The sequence below is a fragment of the Haliotis cracherodii genome, unplaced genomic scaffold, assembly GCF_022045235.1.
Source record: "Haliotis cracherodii isolate W230 unplaced genomic scaffold, xgHalCrac1.p SCAF_25, whole genome shotgun sequence".
NCBI classification, from domain to species: Eukaryota; Metazoa; Mollusca; class Gastropoda; order Lepetellida; family Haliotidae; genus Haliotis; species Haliotis cracherodii.
Window position 1 is genome coordinate 3,069,077 of NW_027266281.1, and position 24,625 is coordinate 3,093,701.

General features: G+C 40.9%; 1 protein-coding gene across 2 annotated transcripts in view; it reads left to right on the plus strand.

Moving 5' to 3' along the window:
- The first annotated feature begins 1,522 nt into the window (after positions 1-1,522).
- The window catches only part of LOC139472810 (uncharacterized), a 40,780-nt gene continuing 17,677 nt past the window's right edge, over positions 1,523-24,625 (plus strand). The window contains exons 1-2 of one of the 2 annotated variants that reach the window (XM_071255289.1): positions 1,523-1,873; positions 8,058-8,116. In XM_071255289.1, coding sequence (XP_071111390.1) covers positions 1,740-1,873; positions 8,058-8,116 — 193 coding nt within the window. In that variant the 5' untranslated portion in view covers positions 1,523-1,739. Of the gene's footprint in view, positions 1,874-8,057; positions 8,117-21,354; positions 22,367-24,625 lie in introns of those variants that run through there. The other variant, XM_071255288.1, reaches the window with a different exon arrangement.

Genomic DNA, 24,625 nt, shown 5'->3' on the forward strand with positions numbered 1-24,625 from the left:
AAACCATTTGAGAGCAGAAAGACGTCCTGTGCGACGCATTATATCGATATTGATACCATCGTCAACAACATCATCAACAACGACTGCAATGGAAGAGCACGGGTCTACAGAAGGCAGGGATAACGTTAAGCCGAAAACTGCGTACGGGAAGTGGACATGTTTGATGAGGGTGGCGTTATGATGTGGGCGGCTATCATGGCAGGACAGGTTTGGTTCATATCCAGGGCAATCTTACAGCTCAACCATACATCAACGAAATTCACCAACCACACATCCTCCCAACGGTATATTCTAGCAGGACCGCATACAGCACGGATCACAAGAGCCTTTCTACACAACAACAACATTAATGTTCTCCCCGCGCCCTCCAGATCCCCGGATTTAAACCGTATAGAGCACCTGTGTGATGAGACATTGTAGCAGTTGGCTTTTGGGTTGCAGGCCGTGTCGGCTACCATTTCCCAGGTTATGATTCTCATACTCGTCTCTTACATTGGCAGGAGATTTCAGGCCACTATCGATTCCAGTGCGGGACTGGCCTGTTATTGATGGTAGCTGACTTTCACCTTGGACTTGTCCTATGTACCGATAACTGAGCTGACTACAATCACTAAGTGTTCTCTCCACAACATTTTGGCTCAATACCTTGGACGGTTTTTGGATAAATGTCTTTTCCAACCCCACACAAATCTGGCTTTGCGTTTCTTTTTTTGACGAGTATATATTAAAGTTACTAAATGGTGATAATACCTTTGACTATTACTGCGTTCTTTGTATCAAAGACAATATTCTGAAAAAAGTGATCCATCCTGTTTTCTATTGTGGCGCAACATGCATACCCGTTTGCCCGAGCTGGCCTTTTGCCAAACACTTGAGTCGGGCCGACCTACACAGTAACTGTACGCAATGGAAACGAAAAGTGTTATATTTCTCAGTCTTGTGTTGTTGTGTGGTGTCAGCGACATTCATGCTGACACCAGTTTGGCCACATCCTGGCCACATATATCAAAGCAGGGGAAGGATAGTTGTTAATATCAAGACTTTAACATGTGTCAGTTATCACTGACAAAAGAACTAGCTTACGTTCATTCCTTCCTTGATAAAGCGTCAAGTGAAACAAGCTGTTACTGACATTCCAAAAGAAGGCTATTTGGGGAATAGCATCAGCGGACATGTTCTAGATGTAGTTAACAGCATAAAAGCCTCTATTCATGACACAAAGACACAACTTCGCTCAGTGGCATGCCAGTTAAGACATGTTGAAAGGAAACGAGACACTTACAAAGAGAGTCTTGAAAATTATGTTGCCAGCAGACCAAAGACATCCATAGTTTACAACTGCAGCTGAATGAGATGGCAGCTGTTCTTCGTGATGCAAAGATAATGACCACTGCTCTGAGGGAGGTGGGCAGTCAGGTAGCCTACTGGTTAAAGCGTTTGCTAGTCACGCCGAAGACCCCGGTTTGATTCCCGACATGGATACAATTTGTGAAGCCCACTTCTGGTGTCCCCCGCTGTGATATTGCTGGAATATCGCTAAAAGCGGCATAAAACCATACTCACTCACTCTTAGGGAGGATTTGATGACACCGAATACAAGCTGTGTGATGAGAGTAGAGACAGAAGTAGGAAATGCAGCTAAATTCAGTACTGACATTCAGAGTTTGAACATTTAACTAAATAAGACGATTGAGGATTTACATGCTTCAAAGCAAAGAATCACTGGTCTTACAGAGTACATGATGACACTGAATACAAGCTGTGTGATGACAGAAGACATAAAAGAGAGCGATGTTATTGAAACGTCGCTGTCTACATCTTCATTCTTGCAGGTGTCATTGACAATCGCCTTCTCCGTTTCCTGGTGCTGTAGGTGAGACTTTTAGCAGATATTTCTTTTGATTATGGAAACGGTTAATTTACAATCGCCTCTGTTAACATTCCATGCTAAAGCTGTTTGATATCTATTATTTCCTCGGAATAAAACATAAATGTATGTCTGGAATTTCAAACAGTGTATTGAATACATAAAAAGCAGCGCCTTCCTCTGCCTTTAGAAATGTGTCTAAACCTTCTGTGTTTCAATGTGAAGACAGTAAATTAAGCTTATTTCAAAAGTTGAAAGCTGAGTCGAAAGCTTCCAGACTCACAGATTGAGTGAGTGAGTGAGTTGGGTTTAACGCCGCTTTTAACAGTATTCCAGTTATATCACGGCGTGTCAGCTTAATGTGGAAGGAAAGCCCGAAGTGATGCAAGTCTCAGACGTTTACCACTTCGGTGAAACCCACGAGCACGGGTATGGTGCTGACAAACCTAGAAACATAATCGGGGCGAACCGGGATTCGAACCCACAATCATAGGTTTCTGGCGTGCCCAAGGGACGCAACTCTGCACAGCGAATCGCGGCGCCTTAGACGACTGGGCCCCCCGTGCCCCCGACTCACAGATTGATTTATGGTGGTGGCCCTGCTGCTTTATGCCCCGATATGTTCAGCAAACAATCTTTATAAAAGTAATTTACAATCTGGATTACGAACAATGTTTGATGACATGAATGATTGGTGGGATAATGGAAGATCATCTTATTTGTCAGTTTTAAAACATCTTTCAACATTTATCATGTGTTTCAACAGCCTGAAGCATAAGCAAGTTCTTTTAATGAAATCACAGGCAGTCCATGTATGTACACCCATTAACAGATGCGGAGTTTGTATCAATTTAACTAAAACATACTTTTTTAGGTATTGTCAAATTAATATTGTAGATGCCAGGAATTACAGACACATACTTTTGACAGCTTTGTTTTTTTTGTGTATCAATATATTATTTTTCATTGTGGACATACACCTTGTTTGTTATTCAGTTAATCATAAATGCCATAATCTAACTTGTACTCTAGTATCATTCATACATATGTTTACAGGAGATGTTTGACTTCAATGTTTATGGAAAATATTCAATTTACAAAAAATCATTTTTTAATCTCAATTGCCTGAACATTCAGAGAATGAAATCCCTTTCTGTTGACAAAGTCAGCTTTGTTGACCTTTGGCGTTTGGATTTTAATCTGTGTGCCGTCAACACAGCCAATCACATTTGGAAATCCTAAATAAAGTAATTCATAAAATATTAGCGGTAATCTGAGCATGGTTGTGGAACTGAAGCAGAGCAATGCATTTTCATTACTTTTAGCACGAATACGGTACAGTATTTTTTTAGGTGGCACCAGTGTCGTGTTCTAAATCAAGATCAAAATAACTGCCTCTGGAGACTCGGGGAAAACACTGTGTGTATCCTTTTCGTGTATGTGTTTATTCAGACTGTTATATTAATGTTTAAATGTCAATTTTGGATGTATTACTTACCAGGAATAATGGATGCCAATAATTTTACACCTTGTAGCCTCTGACAATTTACGACGTGCCAAGACAATTAGGGTCCTGAACACGCAATACAAATTGAAAGGACAGAGTGTGACATGTCATGATTCCAAACTTGATTTCAAAAATGTTTTGGTTTGACATTGCGCAAATCCGTGCATTGCGCGTCGTTGCAGTACATACATATGCAGTTGCAGTACTTATCTACAAAAACGTCATGCTATACAGCAAGATGCAATATGTCACACGGATTAATCCGTAACATTCTGTTCTCTTAATTCACAGAATAATAGGTCTATGAATTAGGTGTTGCCTGATTAATTTCCATTTACATACACTCTTCAAAAAAAGAAAAGTACAGGTAGATTTTTAGGAAATTCAATGTACCTAATAAAGTCGATATATTTAATTTAATATCATAGATACAGATATCAAATTTTGGAGCTTGATAGTCACATGTTGTCGTTGTACAAAGGCATTGAAAACTGTTCATTGTCATATCAAATAAAGCCACAAGGTTACGCTGAACTCAGTATCTCGTGTGACCGCTCCGGGCAGTAATCACAGCTCTGCATCTCCTCGGCACTCCTGGATAAGTGTACGAATTCTGTCATGTGGAATACTGCACCATTCTGCTTGTAACTAAACTGAACTGAACTGAGCTTTGTTTACGCTCAGGCCGCTATCAGCGGCATCAGAAGTACAACATAATTTCAACAACATAATACGTATACATATAGATATAGAATACATACAAAAACATCTTGGCCGAGCATGCATTCATATTAATACAGATTTACTATGACAGCAATATATGTGCAATTCAAAAAGAGGGAGAGTTACTTGATAGGTTTAAACAATGACATGATGATTTTACAGAATTTTGACAGTTTTCTCAATGTTCCTAGCCGTGAATTATTGAAAAGTAAATAAGTTTTATGCATATTGGGTTAAATGTAGTAGAATCTGTGTAAAAAGTGTTTTCTTTCGTTTTCTGAAGATGGACAAATATACAAATAATGAAATTCTTCATCTATGTCAGATAATGTGCAAAGTTGGCATTTCCTCTCGGTTAAAGGTATTTTTCTCCATCTCCCAGTTTCAATAGGTAGATTATGATTACAAGTTCTAAACTTAAGTAAGACTCGCCAAGCGTTTTCCTGCAGTACGTTTAAATAATATTCAAAATTTAGGCAATCATTTTTGGTGATACTATCCATTGTGCCTTTTGAAGACTTATCCAGTACACTGGTCCAACACTGCAGGTTAATGTCATTTATTGTTTTATGGACTAGATGTTTAAGGTATGAGGGATTTTTGAAAGTTTGTGAAAACCAAATGTAGCTATGTCCAAGTTCATCAAAAGTTTGTTATATATGTAATCCATTTATGTTTACATTTCCCAAATAGGGAATCATTAAATGACAACGTTGATGTACACGTCAATCGAGTTCATCCCAGAGGTGTTCGAATGGTTTCAGATCATGAGATCTTGAGAGCCAGGGCAAGAAGTTGATGTTGGCATTATTTAGGTAGTGACACGAGATGTATGCGGTGGAGCGTTGTCCTGTTGAAACAGCTCCCTCTGGTGGCCAATGATTGGAAGAAGGTGAGGTTGAAGAATTTGATTCATGTAGTGATTTTCTGTGGGGCAAAATGCTCAATTCGACAAATATAAACACATTGTCTTCCATCTTGCCGGTGAAGAAGAAATCGTGATTCATCACTAAACAACACTCGTCACCAGTTTCTCAAATTCCAAGGCTGTGAGGTATGGCACCAACGCAAGCGTCGCTGTCGATGGATCTGTTGCAAAACAGGGACGATAAGGGCCTTCTGGATCTTATTCCAGCCTCGGTTCCTCAGTCTGGTCCGATATCCTCCTCAAACCAGGGATGCGTCCTGCCGTCTCCGTAAAAGTGTGCCGTCTCCGTAGCTGTAGCATTGCGATGACGTAGGTGGAACAGTCGAATGTAGCAATCCTGTGCAGGGGTGGTAACTCTCGGCCGGATGGTCTGCAAAGGAACTGAACTGTGTGAATCGGTCACAAAGGCGACAAATGGTGCTGTGGTGGACGTTGAATTGGTGTGCAACAGACGACTGCGATTCCTCCTCTTTGGATACGTCCTATGGCGATGTTCAGATTGGCGGCGCTGAGTCTCTGCATTTTAGAACTGGGAAAATGTTAACAATTGCATGACAAATTTTTCGCTTCTGCTTGCCTTTTTATAGCCACTGCCACGAGTTATGAATGCCATAACATGCAAATGCATTTTGCTTTGATGTTTTCCTCCATGACATTGTTGAAAAATGTGAAAACAATGCCGTTTAAAAGATTGCAAATCGACAATGGCTTTGTTTTGACACACCGTTTATCGAATATGAGGCCACCAATATTTTCCAATGAACATGTATCAAATTTATATACCAGATTTTTTGTGCAGTCAGATTCAATGAACTACATACTACCTGTGCCTTTCTTTTTTTGGGAGTGTGTGTATAAATTTGAGATGAACAAGCTAAATCATCAAAAGTAATATTTTTTATAAGTAAAGGGCCCCTAGAAAAAAAGAAGATACCCGTGCCAACCGAGGATTAATATTCCACTGAAGTAATAAATTGTTGTGAGAATTTAAGCTCTGATTGAAAATGCAGCAAAAGTGATGACCTGTTTATTAAAAAGCGCCAGAAATATAAACCTACCACGCGATTGTCTTCCAATTGCTTTTCATATAATGGCTGCTCCAAAACTTTTATATTGTTCATATGAATGGGGTTTTGAAAATTAGAAGTAATAGAAAAAATACCCTTAAAATTCTTGAAACTGACACAAACTGAGTTGCCAAAGTTGCATGCATAAAATATCACATTTTTTGTATCGCTTCATTACATACTAAACAATGTTGGACTCACTGAAGTTTTACAAAAACCGTACATACGCAATACCAATTTGCTAGTTTCAACTGTCGAAAAGACACTTAAGGATACATTTATACAAAAGTCGAGGGAAAGTATGGAGTCGAGTCCAAAGGGTATATACTATAAACACTAAAAGTAAGTAAATTATCTGTTACTCCTAAATACTTCAAATCATAACTTGCCCATTGAGACTGGCAGAATATACCAAGAGAAGACGACTTTGTCAACTCAGTGATTCACTTTCTTCTCAGATGCGATTCTCTTCTCTAACATAAGAATTCCGTATATTCCAAACAATACTACAAGTGGTCAAATATTTTTAAACACTTCAGAACTGTATCACCTAGTAGGTTAAAAGATATAAGAAATTTGTCCAAATATATTTTATGTCTATGTAGGTTAATTAGAAAGAACTGATGAACTAGTCACTCCTCATGTTGACATGTTTGGTATTTTGAGTCACCATTCCAAGATTGTTAGTTCTCCCTTTCCACGTGAATCGTGAATGTACAGACTCTGAGGTGCGCCGACTGTTGATAGTTAGCATAGCAAGCTCCATAAGTGATATCTGTACAGAATTTGAGGTTCGCCGACTGTTGATAATTAGCATAACAAGCTCCATAAGTGATATCTGTACAGACTCTGAGATGCGCCGACTGTTGATAGTTAGCATAGCAAGCTCCATAAGCAATATCTGTACAGACTCTGAGGTGCGCCGATTGTTGATAGTTAGCATAGCAAGCTCCATAAGTGATAACTGTACAGACTTTGAGGTGCGCCGATTGTTGATAGTTAGCATAGCAAGCTCCATAAGTGATATCTGTACAGACTTTGAGGTGCGCCGACTGTTGATAGTTAGCATAGCAAGCTCCATAAGTGATATCTGTACAGACTTTGAGGTGCGCCGACTGTTGATAGTTAGCATAGCAAGCTCCATAAGTGATGTCTGTACAGACTTTGGGGTGCGCCGACTGTTGATAATTAGCATAACAAGCTCCATAAGTGATATCTGTACAGACTTTGAGGTGCGCCGACTGTTGATAGTTAGCATAGCAAGCTCCATAAGCAATATCTGTACAGACTTTGAGGTGCGCCGATTGTTGATAGTTAGCACAGCAAGCTCCATAAGTGATAACTGTACAGACTTTGAGGTGCGCCGATTGTTGATAGTTAGCATAGCAAGCTCCATAAGTGATATCTGTACAGACTTTGAGGTGCGCCGACTGTTGATAGTTAGCATAGCAAGCTCCATAAGCGATATCTGTACAGACTTTGAGGTGCGCCGACTGTTGATTGTTAGCATAGCAAGCTCCATAAGCGATATCTGTACAGACTCTGAGATGCGCCGACTGTTGACAGCATAGCAAGCTCCATAAGCGATATCTGTACAGACTTTGAGGTGCGCCGACTGTTGATAGTTAGCATAGAAAGCTCCATAAGCGATATCTGTACAGACTCTGAGATGCGCCGACTGTTGATAGTTAGCATAGCAAGCTCCATAAGTGATATCTGTACATACTCTGAGGTGCGCCGATTATTGAAAGCTTAGCAAGCCCCAAAAGCGATAAGCGATAGTTGCTTCACTGATTTAACAATCACTCAATCACCGGATATTTATATTACAAAAAAACACATTTACAAATTTTTTTCACCTTTGAAAATATTTAGATGCATAACATTTGTGGAATGGCCATGACTTTTATGTATAATGATTGTGTGGTTTATATGTTTTTCTGAACTGCATATTCTGTGTTTCAGCCTCGTGTGCTGCGAAACGACGCGAGAGGGCTCAACGTCTCCCAGTGACTACACAGAAGGTAGGTGGGGAAACCCAGCAGGCAGAGTGCCAACTCCTAAATCCTTCATACAATTAACAAGCTGATGTAAAGACCCGTCGTGGCTGCCTCCTTTAGCTATCGTATCTCATTTGTGTAGATGGGTGCTCATGTTGTCAACAACAGGGCTGCCTCTTGCATGCTATCGTATCTCAGTTGTGCAGATGGGTGCTCATGTTGTCAACAACAGGGCTGCCTGTAAAGATAATCGGGTAAGCTTGGATTCGAACCCACAATCATCGGTTTCTGGCGTGCCCAAGGGACGGAAATCTGCACAGCGAATCGCGGCGCCCTAGACGACAATCATGAGCATGTGTTTATGAATCACTATCAAATAGTAATGAAACAAGGTGTTCGCGAAAAGGTGAACGTATCCTGCCCCACCGGTGGCACTCGTCACAAACGCATGACAAGTCAGTTGTTTACCTGTAGCAACACGGGAACACATGGTACAAGTCAAAACTTGAATGTAGTTACATTGATTAAACAACGACTGATCAAGAAAAGTACCGAAAATGCGCGTTTTCTTAGCCTTGGGCGTATTACGGAATTACCAGATTTAAGCTGAGAAGCACAATATCTAAATTTAAGGACAGGGCTTCGGAACCACAGATGATCAAAGCATGAAAGGAAGAATGACTGTCACATGTGAAATGAAACAATACTCACAAGTGAAATGAAAGAGCATCACTTTAACAAAAGAAATTGTTTTCTTTTTTCAAGGAGTGAATTAGTCATCTGTCAACAAGTAACAAGAACCCAGTAGCGCAATTATGAGTGTTTGTCACATGCGATAAAACAGTCCTACTGAGTATCTAGAATATCATCTGTATTAAGGCCCAATGTGTCGTGTATACATGGAAACCTCTAACAATTGTGGTGCAATATTTGGTCAAATGTGCCATATAGGAGCGTGCTACAACAATTCTTGAAGATCTCCCGGTTTGGGAGATCAATCCATTCTACCATTTCATTTAAGCCCATGGGCATAAACACGTTTTAATATTGTTATTTATATTTGAATAAATAACAAGGAGGCTTAAAACGGGCACTCCTAGTATAGATTCTAAGGGGTGTTTTTTTTCCAAAAGGACATTTCGAGTCTGATTCGCACGGTTGTTATTACAGCGAGGGGCTAGCCAAGTGGTCAAAACGTTTGCTCGTCTCGCCCAAGGCATACATGTAACTTCGATTCCCCACATGAGAAGAAAGCGTGGAACGTATTTCTGATGTCCTCCGACGTGCTACTGCTTGAATACTGCACATAATAAACGGCATAAAACCATACTCACTCACTCTTTCCCCGTAAGTTGGCATGTACTGTAACGCGTTTAACTCACTTGGTGACACGGGACCGTAGATGGAAAGTACCCTTTTCATCTGTGCAGATATTAAACACTGTGTGCTTAAAATAAAATCATAACCGCCATCATGGCGTTAACATAGTGTGACTGACATTTAATACAATGCCACGGATGTCGAGATATTGTGAGATTAGTAAAGTAGTTTCCGACCTTTTTCTGTCTAGTTTAAACTTCAAACTTCATGACGGCGAATTTTGATATGCACCCTTGTCTCATACATGTAACTGTTTAAGTGTCAGGGAACCAAACTGAAAAATAAATCTGATTAGACTACTCATAAGGATTTACTTTTCCCTACCGTAGAGTTATTGGCGTAAGACTACTGACGTTTACTCCGCAAGAGAAGTTATTTTCAAGTATAGCATATTTCATCGAATGTGTGTCTTTGCGATTTGGCGGGCGCTTGAATCAAAAACTCTGTGCAGATTATTGTGCAGACAATTGTTGTATATATCATGGAACTGTTCTGGGTGAACAATACCTTCCAAATGTCGTGCTGGTTTTCTTGGGGTATTAGTCATCAAAGAGCCAGAGTCACAGGAGACTAATCACAATTTTATTTACAAGAACAATTAACAATTTACAATATCTTAGAAATAACTGAGGGTGCCACAGAGAGTCGGTACACACTCTGGGCTGTGGGAGAGAGGTCTGCTTGGTAAGAGAGTCAAACCCCTTCTCTCTTCTCTCAATCTCTCTGGACCAAGGCTTATATAGCCAAGGTCACCTGACATTTAGTAAGTAATAAATATAAATGTAAACAGTAAATCATAAGTGACATACTTGCACATCCTGTTAAGGATGGCAGACAGTCGATGTACACAAAAATGGGGATTAACAAATAGGATTAGCATCTAATAAATAACAGCAATTAAATGTTTCAAGGCATATAGATGTCATGGCTCCAGGGTAATGAGCCTTTGCAATTAAATGTTCTTTAGACAATGGGTGTCGTAAATCAGTCACCATGACAACTTCCCTCCGTTACGTGAAGCTTGGAGCCATGACATCTATATGCACTCAATCAAGGATATATATTGTGTGACTGTTGAATATTGCAACCAGGTATGTTTAATCAAAGCCAGTATATTAATGCCAAAATGTGTCTTTCAAAAATTCAGTTTCATATATGTGCAATATACTCCAAATTACATCTTTAGTCAAGCTAGATCTTTGAAGTTATTGTGTAGTGAATCTTTGAAATGTCTCCAGGCCACGCTAGACATATAGATACAGCTAGGGCCCAGACAAACCTAAACTGTAGGGTTATCGAGTCACACCTTCAAGCTCGACTCGTAATTTCAAAAATCTAAATGACAAAATTTGTAATTTGTTACAAGTTATTAATGTGCACAGTTTTGTACAAAATTGAATGTATTGTCTAGGACTTTGAATTCAGATTAGGGATATTCTTGGGTGAGCCACCCCCACACATATTTTTATTGTATGTCAGTAATTAGTAATTAACAGCACAGCAGTATTCAGCATTTCAGAGTTTTGATGTCGGAATTAAGGATTTTGTGTTTTCTTGGGCATCGCACCCACAATATCTGGGCAAGCTCCGTCAAAGGCACGGGAAGAGCACCCATTGTACTTAAAAGGGCAATAGTACCCACAAGTACCGTTTGAGTCACCCGGTAAAGCTAGACTCCTGGTTTCAAATTTCTTTATGCGAAATATTTGCTGAGATGTTTAATTTGTACTTTTTATGACATTACTCATTATCATTATTCGGTACTGAGTCGCACCGCCAAGCCAGACTCCTGAATTCAAAGAACCTTCTGTGATATATTTATTGAATCTGTGAAAAGCGGTAATTACCTTGTAGTGAAATTGCACATTATAAAGATCACTTGGTTAGTTTTCAAACTGGCACTAATTCAAATTGGCTAGATGATCACTTTCATACCGTCATTGCATAGATATATTTGTTGCATAAGGATTTCATATAACTGATTTTGATCACATTTGCATGGTTGTTTTCGTTGGTGAAAAAAACTCACACATATCAATTTGGACTCATATAAGCTTGGGGTCCAAGATCTGGACGCAATCAGGATTCAATCGACAAGAAACGGCAATGAACAATTTCTCCAAATCATGCCTGTTCACCACGAAAGCATCCCGATCCAAAGGACACTGTCCAGCCAACACAGGATTGTTACGATTTTGTTCCGATAGAGCAAAATCTGTCACGACAGAGTCACGGACTTTGGTACGAACGTATACGACTGCGTTCAGACAATCATATGACATATCAGATCACTGAGATTAGTAATCCGACATTTCCACTTTTCGTGTCGTAGCGCTGTCTGATGTCAAACGGGAGCCATAATCGGCACTGTGTAAACTGAGTGTGTGAGAGAGTGAGTGAGTGAGTGAGTGAGTGAGTGAGTGAGTTTCCAGTAAAATCACATCGGAGACTCGAGAAAAATGCTGCACACATTTTTCCCATGTAGGAAATCGCTCTAGGCGACCCAATCCTTTTCCGATTCCAGATGACAATGCTAACTTCAACTCCAATGTTGACCTAAATGCCTGGAATCATCATGAACGTTAAATGGATGCACAGATTAAACAGATTAAACACAAGGGCAGTGGATTTCTACTTGTTTCTTTTTTCATGCTACACTGTAGGACTTATACAAGACACGTGCACCCTCGCGCGCTCCACGCTATCACAAATTACAGTGTCACGTGGCTTCTATAACAAGTCTTTTTCATCAAAAGTATGTAGCTGGTGAGCATACCGTCGTTTATGTAGAAAAAAAAAATATTGTCTCCTGCAGACATTAGAGGGATAACTATCGTTGTAGCCGTAAACCAACTTGTCTATACCCCCCACCCCCCACCCCCCTCACTGTAATTGGTTGTTAAATGATATACATGCATGAACGGTGCATTCGCGTGGCGTGCATGGCTTCTTGCTGGATAAAGATAAACATTTTGGCAGAACACAGCACAGAACACAGCACAGAGCGCGCAGATAACTTTACACAGCAAACAGCACATGATACATCACACAGAACACAGAAAACAACATAGAACACACAGAACGGAACACAGCACACAGCACGGAACACAGCACACAGTATGGAACACAGAACACAGCCCAGAACATGACACACAGCACAAAACACACAGAACGCGTCACACAACACAGAACACAGCACATGACACTGAACACAGAACAGCACATAGCTCAGAACACATCGCGCAGCACAGAACAGAGAACACAGCACAGAACACTGAACACAGAACACAGAACATCACACAGCTCAGAACACAGCACACAAAACAGAACACAGCGTGCAGCACATCACACATAACACAGCAGAGAACACATCACACGGCCAAGACGCAGCACACAGCACAGAACACAGAACGCAGCACACATCACACATAAGACAGCACAGAAAATTGAACACAGAACACAGAACGCAGCACACATCACACAGCAGAGAACACATCACACGGCCAAGACGCAGCACACAGCACAGAACACAGAACACAGCACAGAACACAGAACACAGCACAGAACAATGACACAGAACACAGAGCAGGACACAGAACAGAATACAGAACGCAGCACACATCACACAGCACAGAACATTTAACACAGCAGAAAACACATCACAGAACACATCACACAGCCAAGAACACAGCACACATCACAGAACACAGCACACAGAACACAACACATATCACATCACACAGCACATCACACAGCACTCAACACAGCACACAACACAGAACACATCTCACAGCCAGGAACACAGCACACATAACAGAACACAGCACACAGAACACAACACATATCACATAACACAGCACATCACACAGCACATCACACAGCACACAACACAGAACACATCAGACAACACAAAACACAGCACACATAACAGAGAACACCCATCACAGATGGCAAACTCCTAGATGTCTGCGCCAGGTACATGTGGTCACACACACGCTGATGACACAACACAACACACAACGGAATACACACAACACCAAAAGACAGACTTCCAAAACATCAAGAAGAAAACGCAAATTCACAACATAACTTTGCCGTAAATCTTATCAGTATATAATAATAAGAAGAAGAATAGTGACACGTGTTGAAAATCAGAGAATTATGTTCGACTGTGTTGTTTTTTGTTTCTCATACATTCCGGTGTCGATTATGAAAATTGCATGAAGATAACAGTTTAGGAATCGCCATTTCCTATTCATGAATACAAATTTACTTTTGGGGGCCTTTTTAGCACCTGATAACTGCATATCGTATACAATGCTCGACGAAGACATGTCTAAAGTCGCGCAAAAGTCGCAACATATAACTCTTAGCCAGAGGATCAACACGGCGCAAAGATATTTTGTAGATACATACCTACTGATGCAATGTAAGTACCTATACTGTCAGAAAGCGCACATACGTATCCCAGAAGGTAAACCGAATTGCAACTTCAGAATCAGGATATGAGAACATGGCATGAGTTTAAATATTTAGGTAATAATAAGTGAAACAGTAAAACAGAAAAAAAAATCAAAGCAAAACTAGCGATACGTTTTCACAACAATGACTACCTGAAACATGTGCTATTGTTTTCCCCGCCTCCGTGGTCCAGAGGTAAAGCGTTCGCCTGGAGAGCAGACGGTCCGAGGTTCGATCCCGACCGAGTCATACCAAAAGACGTTAAACGATGGTACTTGTTGTTACCCTGTCTCGCGCTCGGCATTAAGGGGCTTAAATAAGGACTGGTCGGCTCGGAGTCTGAGTGGGGTATTCATGTTAAACTGCAGCATGGTACCTCAGTGAGCTAGCACTATAAATTGGCATCATTCCGGACTAGTACAAGCTGCCACATAGCCACACAGACACACGTGCGTACACGTCGCTATATAAGTGCAATAACCTTGGACGCGACGTTAAACCCAATTTCACCTCAGTGGACACAATAGGTATTAGGTTGACATAATCATAGTGGTATACATGATATATGTTTAAAGTGTGTTCAGAATGGAATGGTATAAAAACTGTTTTCTTGGCACATGAACATGTTTGCAACATATCTGCGCGTATTTTTTTGAGTGTGCATGTTTTATGTAACCTTGAATCATTCTTCTCTATAAGAGTTACCTCTCTCACGTTTAACGCACTGTCAGTGTACTGCTGTAGTCTGACACGTAAGTTAATCAGGCTGTCGAAAAAGTTGTTTTCCTTCCAACACGAAACTTGGTCCACGTTTCCGGCATAGCGATCTGTAAGTAAGGGAAGGCTGCGATGTGATGTTTGCTGTGAGCCACTGAGAAGTGTCGGTAAGCGTGAAGCAAGTGTGATCGCGGGATTTTGGTTACATAGACTTGCGGCTAGTCTCCGTCACCAGATTCCAAGGCTGTGGTCAGAGTTAACGCAACCCGCCCTTATCTCACCAGGTGTGATGCCCACTTCTTGGAAGAATTAAACCAATTTTGAAAAGTTTTCTAGACTTTGTCAGATGTGCTAGCTGTACCCAAATGTCATGTAATTAGATCTATACAAAGTCTACCCTATGGCTTGTGTACGAAGATGAACCTCTATTGCCAGTGTCGTAACTTTAAGTATAATTCTAATTAATCAAACTGCACAGTTTCAGTGAGTGAGTGAGTGAGTTGGGTTTAACGCCGCTTTTAACAGTATTCCAGTTATATCACGGCGTGTCAGCTTAATGTGGGAGGAAAGCCCGAAATGATGCAGGTCTCAGCCGTTTACCACTTCGGTGAAACCCACGAGCAAGGGTATGGTGCTGACAAACTTAGAAATATAATTGGGGCGAACCGGGATTCGAACCCACAATCACAGGTTTCTGGCGTGTTCAAGGAACGCAACTCTGCACAGCCAATCGCGGCGCCTTAGACGACTGCCCCCTCTGCCTATCTCTAGACTACACTGACAGTGCGGTTTATATAGGAAGGCTGTGACCCTCAAATCTTCAGGGGGTTTAAAACAAGTTCGTGGTACGATAAACCGGTCAACAACTGTCTGATTTATAACCGTCATCTGGTCATGAAATGACACTTGAACCTTTTAGGGGGGGTCGACACAAGTTCGTGGTACAGTACACGGGGAAACTCTATGTCAACACTGTCCGATTTATGACCATCACCTGGTCACTGACCCCTTTCTTCTGCTCACCTCTACACAGCCTCTGGCCATACTGGATAGTGTTACACTAGTAATATGCTTTCACAGCAATGACTTCCTGAAACATTTGTTATTGTTTTCAAGGAACAAGAGGTATTAGGTGGACACAATCATAGTGGTATACGTGGTTCATGTTCAAGTGCTTTCAGAATGGAATGGCATAAAACCTGTTGTGTTGTGAGGTGATGAGCAACACGTTCAAGCAGTGCAGCACCGTGGCAGCCTGGGCTATAAATAGAAACACTGGTTTCGTATTCCAATGGATGGCATGACCAATGTTGACACAAAAGTTCATGAGACCTAACCATCAAAGCATGAAACAAATAATTTTATTGAGGAAACAAGAGGTCGTGTATGAATTTATGTCAAACACGTTAATCTAAACCATGGTAGTATTAAACCTATATCAGAATTGACAGTCAATAGTATGCCCACTTACGTCTGGTGACCTCACCAGCGTGGAGTCCAGAGAGCTGCTCCTCCATTGTTCTGTGTATATGACGACAGCTACTCCAATTATTTGCAATTGTTCTGTGCATATGACGATAGCTACTCCAGTGTTTTGCTATGTTCTGTGTATATGACGACAGCTACTCCAATGATTTGCCAATGTTCTGTGTATATGACGACAGCTACTCCAATGATTTGCCATTGTTCAGTGTATATGACGACAGCTACTCCAATGATTTGCCGATGTTCTGTGTATATGACGACAGCTACTCCAATGATTTGCCATTGTTCTGTGTATATGACGACAGCTAAACGCATGATTTGCCATTGTTCAGTGTATATGACGACAGCTACTCCAATGATTTGCCAATGTTCTGTGTATATGACGAGAGCTACTCCAATGATTTGCCATTGTTCTGTGTATATAACGACAGCTAAACGCATGATTTGCCATTGTTCAGTGTATATGACGACAGCTACTCCAATGATTTGCAATTGTTCTGTGCATATGACGACAGCTACTCCAGTGTTTTGCAATTGTTCTGTGCATATGACGACAGCTACTTCAGTGTTTTGCCATTGTTCTGTGTATACGACGACAATTACTCCAATGTCTTGTTTTGTTCTCGCTCTCGTTTTCTTTGACATTGGAGGAGCACAATATCCCCATCACTAGTTTTTTCCTGTGCTAATGTATCACACTACAGAAGTCATCGGCTTCACCAGTAATGACGTCAAAGGGCTTTTGAAAGGAATATTGCTGTTGTTGCTGATTAACGCATGTGTCTCGAACAACAGTAGTTGGAGTGAGTGAGTGTTGTTTTGCGATGCTTTAGCAGTATTCCAACAATATCACGGCAGGAGACACCAGTACTGGGCTTCACACATTGTACCCATGTCGGGAATCGGCCCCGGGTCTTCGGTGTGACGAGCTAACATGTTAACCACTAGGCTACCTGACGGCCCCTAGTTGGAGGTCTAATCAGGAATGTGTGAGTGTTGTTGTTGTTGATGTCACATGTGTTTTATACAAGAGTAGTTCGGGGTTTAGCCAGGAGTGAGTGAGTGTTGTTGTTGATGTCATATGTGTCTCGAACTGCAGTAGTTAGGGGTTTAGCCAGGAGAAAGTGAGTGAGTGTTGTTGTTGATGTCAATTGTGTCTCGAACTGCAGTAGTTAGGGTCTAAGCCAGGAGAAAGTGAGTGAGTGTTGTTGTTGATGTCAAATGTGTCTCGAACTGTAGTAGTTAGGGTATAAGCCAAGAGTAAGTGAGTGTTGTTGTTGATGTCACATGTGTTTTATAAAAGAGCAGTTAGGGGCCTAGCCAGCAGTAAGTGAGTTTGAGTCGTTGTTGATGTAAAATTTGTCTCGAACTGCAGTAGTTGGGGGTTTAGCCAGGAGTTAGTGAGTTTGAGTTGTTGTTGATGTCAAATGTGTCTCGAAATGCAGTAGTTAGGGGTAAAGCCAGGAGTAAGTGAGTGTTGTTGTTGATGTGAAATGTGTCTCGAACTGCAGTAGTTGGGGGTTGAGCCAGGAGTAAGTGAGTGAGTATTGTTGTTGATGTCAAATGTGTCTCGAACTGCAGTAGTTAGGGGTTTAGCCAGGAGTAAGTGAGTGAGTGTTGTTGTTGATGTCAAATGTGTCTCGAACTGCAGTAGTTAGGGGTTGAGCCAGGAGTATAAGTGAGTTTGAGTTGTTGTTGATGTCAAATGTGTCTCGAACTGCAGTAGTTAGGGGTTTAGCCAGGAGAAAGTGAGTGTTGTTGTTGATGTGAAATGTGTCTCGAACTGCAGTAGTTAGGGGTTTAGCCAGGAGTAAGTGAGTGAGTGTTGTTGTTGATGTCAAATTTGTCTCGGACTGCAGTAGTTGGGAGTTTAGCCAGGAGTAAGTGGGTGTTGTTGTTGATGTGAAATGTGTCTCGAACTGCAGTAGTTAGGGGTTTAGCCAGGAGTAAGTGAGTGTTGTTGTTGATGTCAAATGTGTCTCGAACTGCAGTAGTTAGTGGTTGAGCCAGGAATAAGGGAGTGTTGTTGTTGATGTCAAATGTGTCTCGAACTGCAGTAGTTGGGAGTTTAGCCAGGAGTAAGTGAGTGTTGTTGTTGATGTGAAATGTGTCTCGAACTGCAGTAGTTAGGGGTTGAACCAGGAGTAAGTGAGTGTTGTTGTTGATGTCAAATGTGTCTCGAACTGCAGTAGTTGGGAGTTTAGCCAGGAGTAAGTGAGTGTTGTTGTTGATGTCAAATGTGTCTCGAACTGCAGTAGTTAGGGGTTTAGCCAGGAGTAAGTGAGTGTTGTTGTTGATGTCAAATGTGTCTCGAACTGCAGTAGTTGGGAGTTTAGCCAGGAGTAAGTGAGTGTTGTTGTTGATGTGAAATGTGTCTCGAACTGCAGTAGTTAGGGGTTGAACCAGGAGTAAGTGAGTGTTGTTGTTGATGTCAAATGTGTCTCGAACTGCAGTAGTTGGGAGTTTAGCCAGGAGTAAGTGAGTGTTGTTGTTGATGTCAAATGTGTCTCGAACTGCAGTAGTTAGGGGTTTATCCAGGTGTAAGTGAGTGTTGTTGTTGATATCAGTTGTGTCTCGAACTGCAGTAGTTAGGGGTTGAGCCAGGAGTAAGTGAGTGAGTGTTGATGTTGATGTCAAACGTGTTTCGAACTGCAGTAGTTAGGGGTTTAGCGAGGAGTAAATGAGTTTGGGTTGTTGTTGTTGATGTCAAATGTGTCTCGAACTGCAGTAGTTAGGGGTTTATCCAGGTGTAAGTGAGTGTTGTTGTTGATATCAGTTGTGTCTCAAACTGCAGTAGTTAGGGGTTGAGCCAGGAGTAAGTGAGTGAGTGTTGATGTTGATGTCAAACGTGTTTCGAACTGCAGTAGTTAGGGGTTTAGCGAGGAGTAAATGAGTTTGGGTTGTTGTTGTTGATGTCAAATGTGCCTCATGCTACAGTAGTCAGGGGCTTAGCCAGGAGTAAGTGAGTGAGTGTTGTTGTTGATGTCAAATGTGTCTCGAACTGCAGTAGTTAGGGGTTGAGCCAGGAGTAAGTGAGTGAGTGTTGTTGTTGTCACATATGTTTTATGCAAAAGTAGTTAGGGGGCTTAGCCAGGAGTAATTGAGTTTGAGTCGTTGTTGATGTCAAATGTGTCTCGAACTGCAGTAGTTAGGGGTTTAGCCAGGAGTAAGTGAGTTTGAGTTGTTGTTGATGTCAAATTTGTCTCGAACTGCAGTAGTTAGGGGTTTAGCCAGGAGAAAGTGAGTGATGTTGTTGTTGATGTCAAATTTGTCTCGAACTGCAGTAGTTAGGGGTTTAGCCAGGACTAAGTGAATTTGAGTTGTTGTTGATGTCAAATGTGTCTCGAACTGCAGTAGTTAGGGGTTGAGCCAGGAGTAAGTGAGTGAGTGTTGTAGTTGATGTCAAATGTGTCTCGAACTGCAGTAGTTAGGGGTTTAGCCAGGAGTAAGTGAGTGAGTTTTGTTGTTGTTGATGTCAAATGTGTCTCGAACTGCAGTAGTTAGGGGTAGCTCAACAGGAGATGTCCTGGTTTATATGCATTAAACCTAATCCTAATGTTGCGCAAGTCAAATAAAAAGTGCCAACATTCAGTACCGAGTTTCGTACAGGTCACTCTGACATTGGCTAAATTTAATGTGAAGTCATCTGGTCGAAATCCATACTTTCCTGAAACCCCTGATGCCCATTAATGTTTCCACAAATAACTAATATGCAATTACCTAAATCTTAGTGTCACAAAGTTCAAGCGGATCAAGCTGACATGCAGATTACTGACGTCGATTATGCATGTATGTCTCGTCTAACAGATGTGTTAGTGTGGCGCTACAATGCCATGCTCCTTACAGCACAGATACAGTTTCTTATTCTCTATACCTCCAACATGGGGCGACTAAATGTGACAGCAGCAGAGTATTGATGAGTAGAGTAAGAGATGACCTTTTTATTACAGCATTCTGTATATAGAGGATTAAAAACACAACCAGCATCCACATACAGGGAGAAGCTCTAAAGGCTCAAAGGCAAAACCTCAGTCTCTGATCATGAATGGAATCTAGTTTTTTTAAACTCACTCATTTGCTCGTTCGACATGAATTGTCTCAGTATCAGCCTGAAAGGTAGAATATGTCATTCGGATTGATTGTCAGCGTGACAGACGAAGCTACGACAGTTTGATCAGACTTGACCCATGTCAACTCAGTCCGACACAGAACAGATAAAGAGGTTGTGGCAGATTTGGCTACAGCAGCAGAAGAATTTAGAGTAAAAGTAAGCTGCCTGGCGACGGCAAAGATGATGTTTCGTTCTTGTTTAGTTTAAGAATTTTGATTTTTGTTTGATAAACAGGGCAGAACTTGGAAGTGGTCATGTGTTGCCCATCACAGTTTGAATATTTTAAATCTTGATGACAGTCTGCACTTTTATTGTTGTCACCATAACAATGACAAACCATGGGATGTGTGCAGGTTTTCGAACCATGTCCACTTTTTTTTACATTTAAATCATCGGAGTGTATTGGGGACATACTTCTTCACTCCGATGTTGACATAACCAGCTTTAATTGAATTGGGAACAGGTCAACGGGCAAGTGAATAAATATGTGTTCGTTTGAACAGTAGTTGATTTATTATCCTTTCTGGTAAAACGTTTGACAGACTAAACTTGAATTTTGTCCCGGCATATTTCACCTGAAGAGCTCCACTGCGCAAACGTGTCACATTTTAACCTCCCCACAATGGCCATGAACAGATCTGGATATACCAATTTGATTGGTTCATGATCTGTAACTTCGATCACAAGGAATCAACATATGTATTAGCCTTATCAAACGAACTTGTATCCAAATGTCTTCGTTTAGAAACAGAATGATTGTTAGCCATGGTGAAAGAGGGAGGGGGATTTTGGGGGGTGGGGGATTGGATGAGTAAGGTATATGTGAGACTGCATGTGGCATAGAGACCCTGGTGTCTGCTACGGGTGGATCAAAGGTATATGTTGTACATTGGACATACAGACCGTGGTGTCGGGGATGGGTAATAAGTAAGTTCCGCATGTTAAGGGGTTGGATCGAGATTAGTTAAAGTAAACAAGAAATCTACTATTTTTCAAGTTACTTCAATGGTAATAATACTCTCAACACGAGGCTATTGTGGCAACATACTTGGTATGTAACACAATACCCTGATGAAGTTCCCTGCCTTATTTGTGTCTGTGGTGCCACATGTACGCACAGGAATTTTCTGTCAGAGCATTCCTGAGTTGGCTTTTTGTCAAACACTTTGGACTAAGCTCCATGTTGATCCAGCACCAAGTCAGTCTTCTCGTAACTGCGGCGAGCTGCACATATCACTGCATGATGGAACTAACAAGCGTTGTATTCATCAGTCTTGTGTTCTTATGTGGTGTCAGAGACGCACATGCTGATACCAATTTGACCGACTTGACTGGACAAGTGAGAGTCCTGACCGCAAGTATCCAAGCATGGAAAGGAAGAGTTGTTAATATTAAGACTGATATGAAACAGCACTTTAAGAGGTGGGAGTCATCACTGAAAAATCAACTGACTGACACGTTCATTCCTGCCCTGATAAAGCCTCTAGTGGAGCAAGCGATTACTGGCATCCTGAAAGAGTATAACATTAGGAATATTATGAGTGAACGTGTTCATGATTTAGTTAACAGACTGAAAGTCAACGTTCATTACACAAAGACACAACTTCGGGCAGTAACACAACAGTTCAGACGTGTAGAAAGGGAAAGAGACAGTTACAAAGAAAGTATTGTTAAGCTTCGTAGCGAGATGAACACAGACATCCACAGTTTACAGCTGCAGCTGAATGAGACGAAAGCTGGTCTTCGCGATGCAAAGATTGTGAACACTGTTCTTAAGGAAGATTTAATTACACTAAATACAAGCTGTGTGAAGAGAGAAGAGATAGAAGCGCGCTCCAATGATGAACAGTCATACAGGGCGGGCGTGCAGGAAATGCAGCAAAAGTTAAAAACTGACATTCAGAGTTTAAACATTCAACTAAATCAGACCATTGATGACCTACATGATTCAAATCAAGTAATCACTGGTCTTACAGAGGACATGGTGACACTGAATACTAGCTGTGTGATGAGAGAAGATATTAAAGAGGTCGATGTTACGGACAGGTCGCTGACTACATCGTCGTTGTCGCAGGTGTCATTCACAGCATCGCCCCCTTCGTTTCCGGGTGCTGCAGGAGGTGAGACTTTTAGCAGAGATTTCTCTCTAAACATTCCATGCGAAAGATGCATGAAATATGTTATTTCCTTTGAAAAAAGCATTAGTGTATGTCTTGAATTTCCAACAATATATATATATATATATATATATATATATATATATATATATATATATATATATATATATATATATATATATATATATATACATACAAAGGATATGCCTTCTGCCTTTAACTTGTGTCTAAACATTCTGTGTTATAAATGTGTAATACAATAAAATACACTGACACATAACAGTGTTATCCTACATAAAACTGTCTCAGAAAATTGAGATGTCTAAATAAAGTCCAATATTCATATTCACCCTGTAGCAGAACGAACAACAAATAAGTAAAACATACATGGAGTTCTACACACTGCACGTATCACAGTTATTGATATAATAATTAAAATGCATTCTCCACATTAATCATGATGTCCTCCTTATGTAATATTTAGAATTTAGTTTTGATGAATAGGCTTAAATGGTTTTTACATCCCATCACATAAAGCTATGACAGATATCACATGAGTCATAATATTCATCTCTGTGCTACATATTACTTAAACTGCACCAATGCACTCATATGTACAAGATGTATAGTATTCATGCAGTTCACAAATACAGGTATGTAGCTTATACTAGGACTAGAATGTTTAAGATGCCTACCGAATGTGTGGCACTCAGGTGACAGTAGGCATAATCTACTGTAACTGCTTGTCACTGCAGATCCTGCTGTAAGTGATCAAATACACGTCACTTACATAGTTTAGTATACATATCATACAATTATATACACAGTAATACTGCCATATCATTTCATTCTAAACATAATCTCAAATGGAATGGCATAGATAAACCTACATAAATATGTCCTTATCTGAGCCATACATGTACTAGCATTACCTGTGCTGTGATATACTCTTAATTACAAACAACACACATGAAAATGAATGATATTGATTAATTTCTCATGGCACAAACATAACATGTACCATGGTATTGAAAATTAAACATGGCCAACAAAATGGCGGACACGATTGGGACACAAATCCTTATATAAGTCGCCTTTATCATAAAAGTATTATAGCATTTTCACATTAAATCAGAAAACATGAATGGTGTTCTTATAATCATTACTGTACTTATACTAATGACTTTAACTACATTCATACACTCAAATCACACAATTATAACCTACACTGAACTAATGTTTACACTATACATGCTGTACTAAAACAAATATTATATCCTACATATTGTTTATAACTTCGTATTAAAACTAGAGAGACATGCTGCTGTGAAAAGTCTTGTCTGTCACAGTGTCTGTCTCATGCAGTGACTGCCTGGTGCAGCTATACATGGTGGACTGATTTACAAAGTCCTTTTGTTAGCATAGAAGATAAAACTGACCAAGCGGACAGCAAAAATAGCCTGCCCTCTAAAGGCAAGACAAAAGATTACCCCGGACCCTCACCATAACACAATAGAACTGGCCAGAACAAGGGCAGCTTGGGCCAATCAGGCTGGGAATTGGTACCGTGCATAATCCAATAAAACACTACAACAACACTGTCTAAAACCAATGCGATATATATACAATAATACTAAGAAAGAAATACACTGACACACACACACACGAACACTAGCGCGCGCCTACACACACACACAATGTTGCAAACAAAGGTAGCACGTTCAGATAGTTTCATCTTCCCGAGGCATGATCGTCCACAAGTCAATTTATTAAAGTCTAGTTTCCAGCCCGATGAACTTTTGATCTTGACCTAGAGCGGCCTGTGCGGGGTCGATCCTTGACTTTTCTGCAGAACATATTGAACATATTGTCTACCCACCACCGACTTCCGCCAGTTTCCGGAATGACAATAACTCTTAGTCGTTCATTACATTGTAGACCGCCTCCGTGGTTTAGTGGTAGACGTCCGCCCGGAGATCGGAAGGTCCGGGGCTCGATCCCCGGCCGCGTCATACCAAAAGACGTTAAAATATGGTACTTGTTGTTACCCTGTCTGGTGTTTACCCTGGCATTAAGGGGTTAAAACAAGGACTGGTCAGTATACCGTGTCTGAGTAGGGTATTCATGTTAAACTGCGGCATGGTATCTCAGTGGGCTAGCACTATAAATCGACATCAGTCCGGTCTAGTAAAAGCAGCCACACACACACACACACGCGCATGCACGTCGCTATGTGAGTGCAATAATCTTGGACGCGGCGTT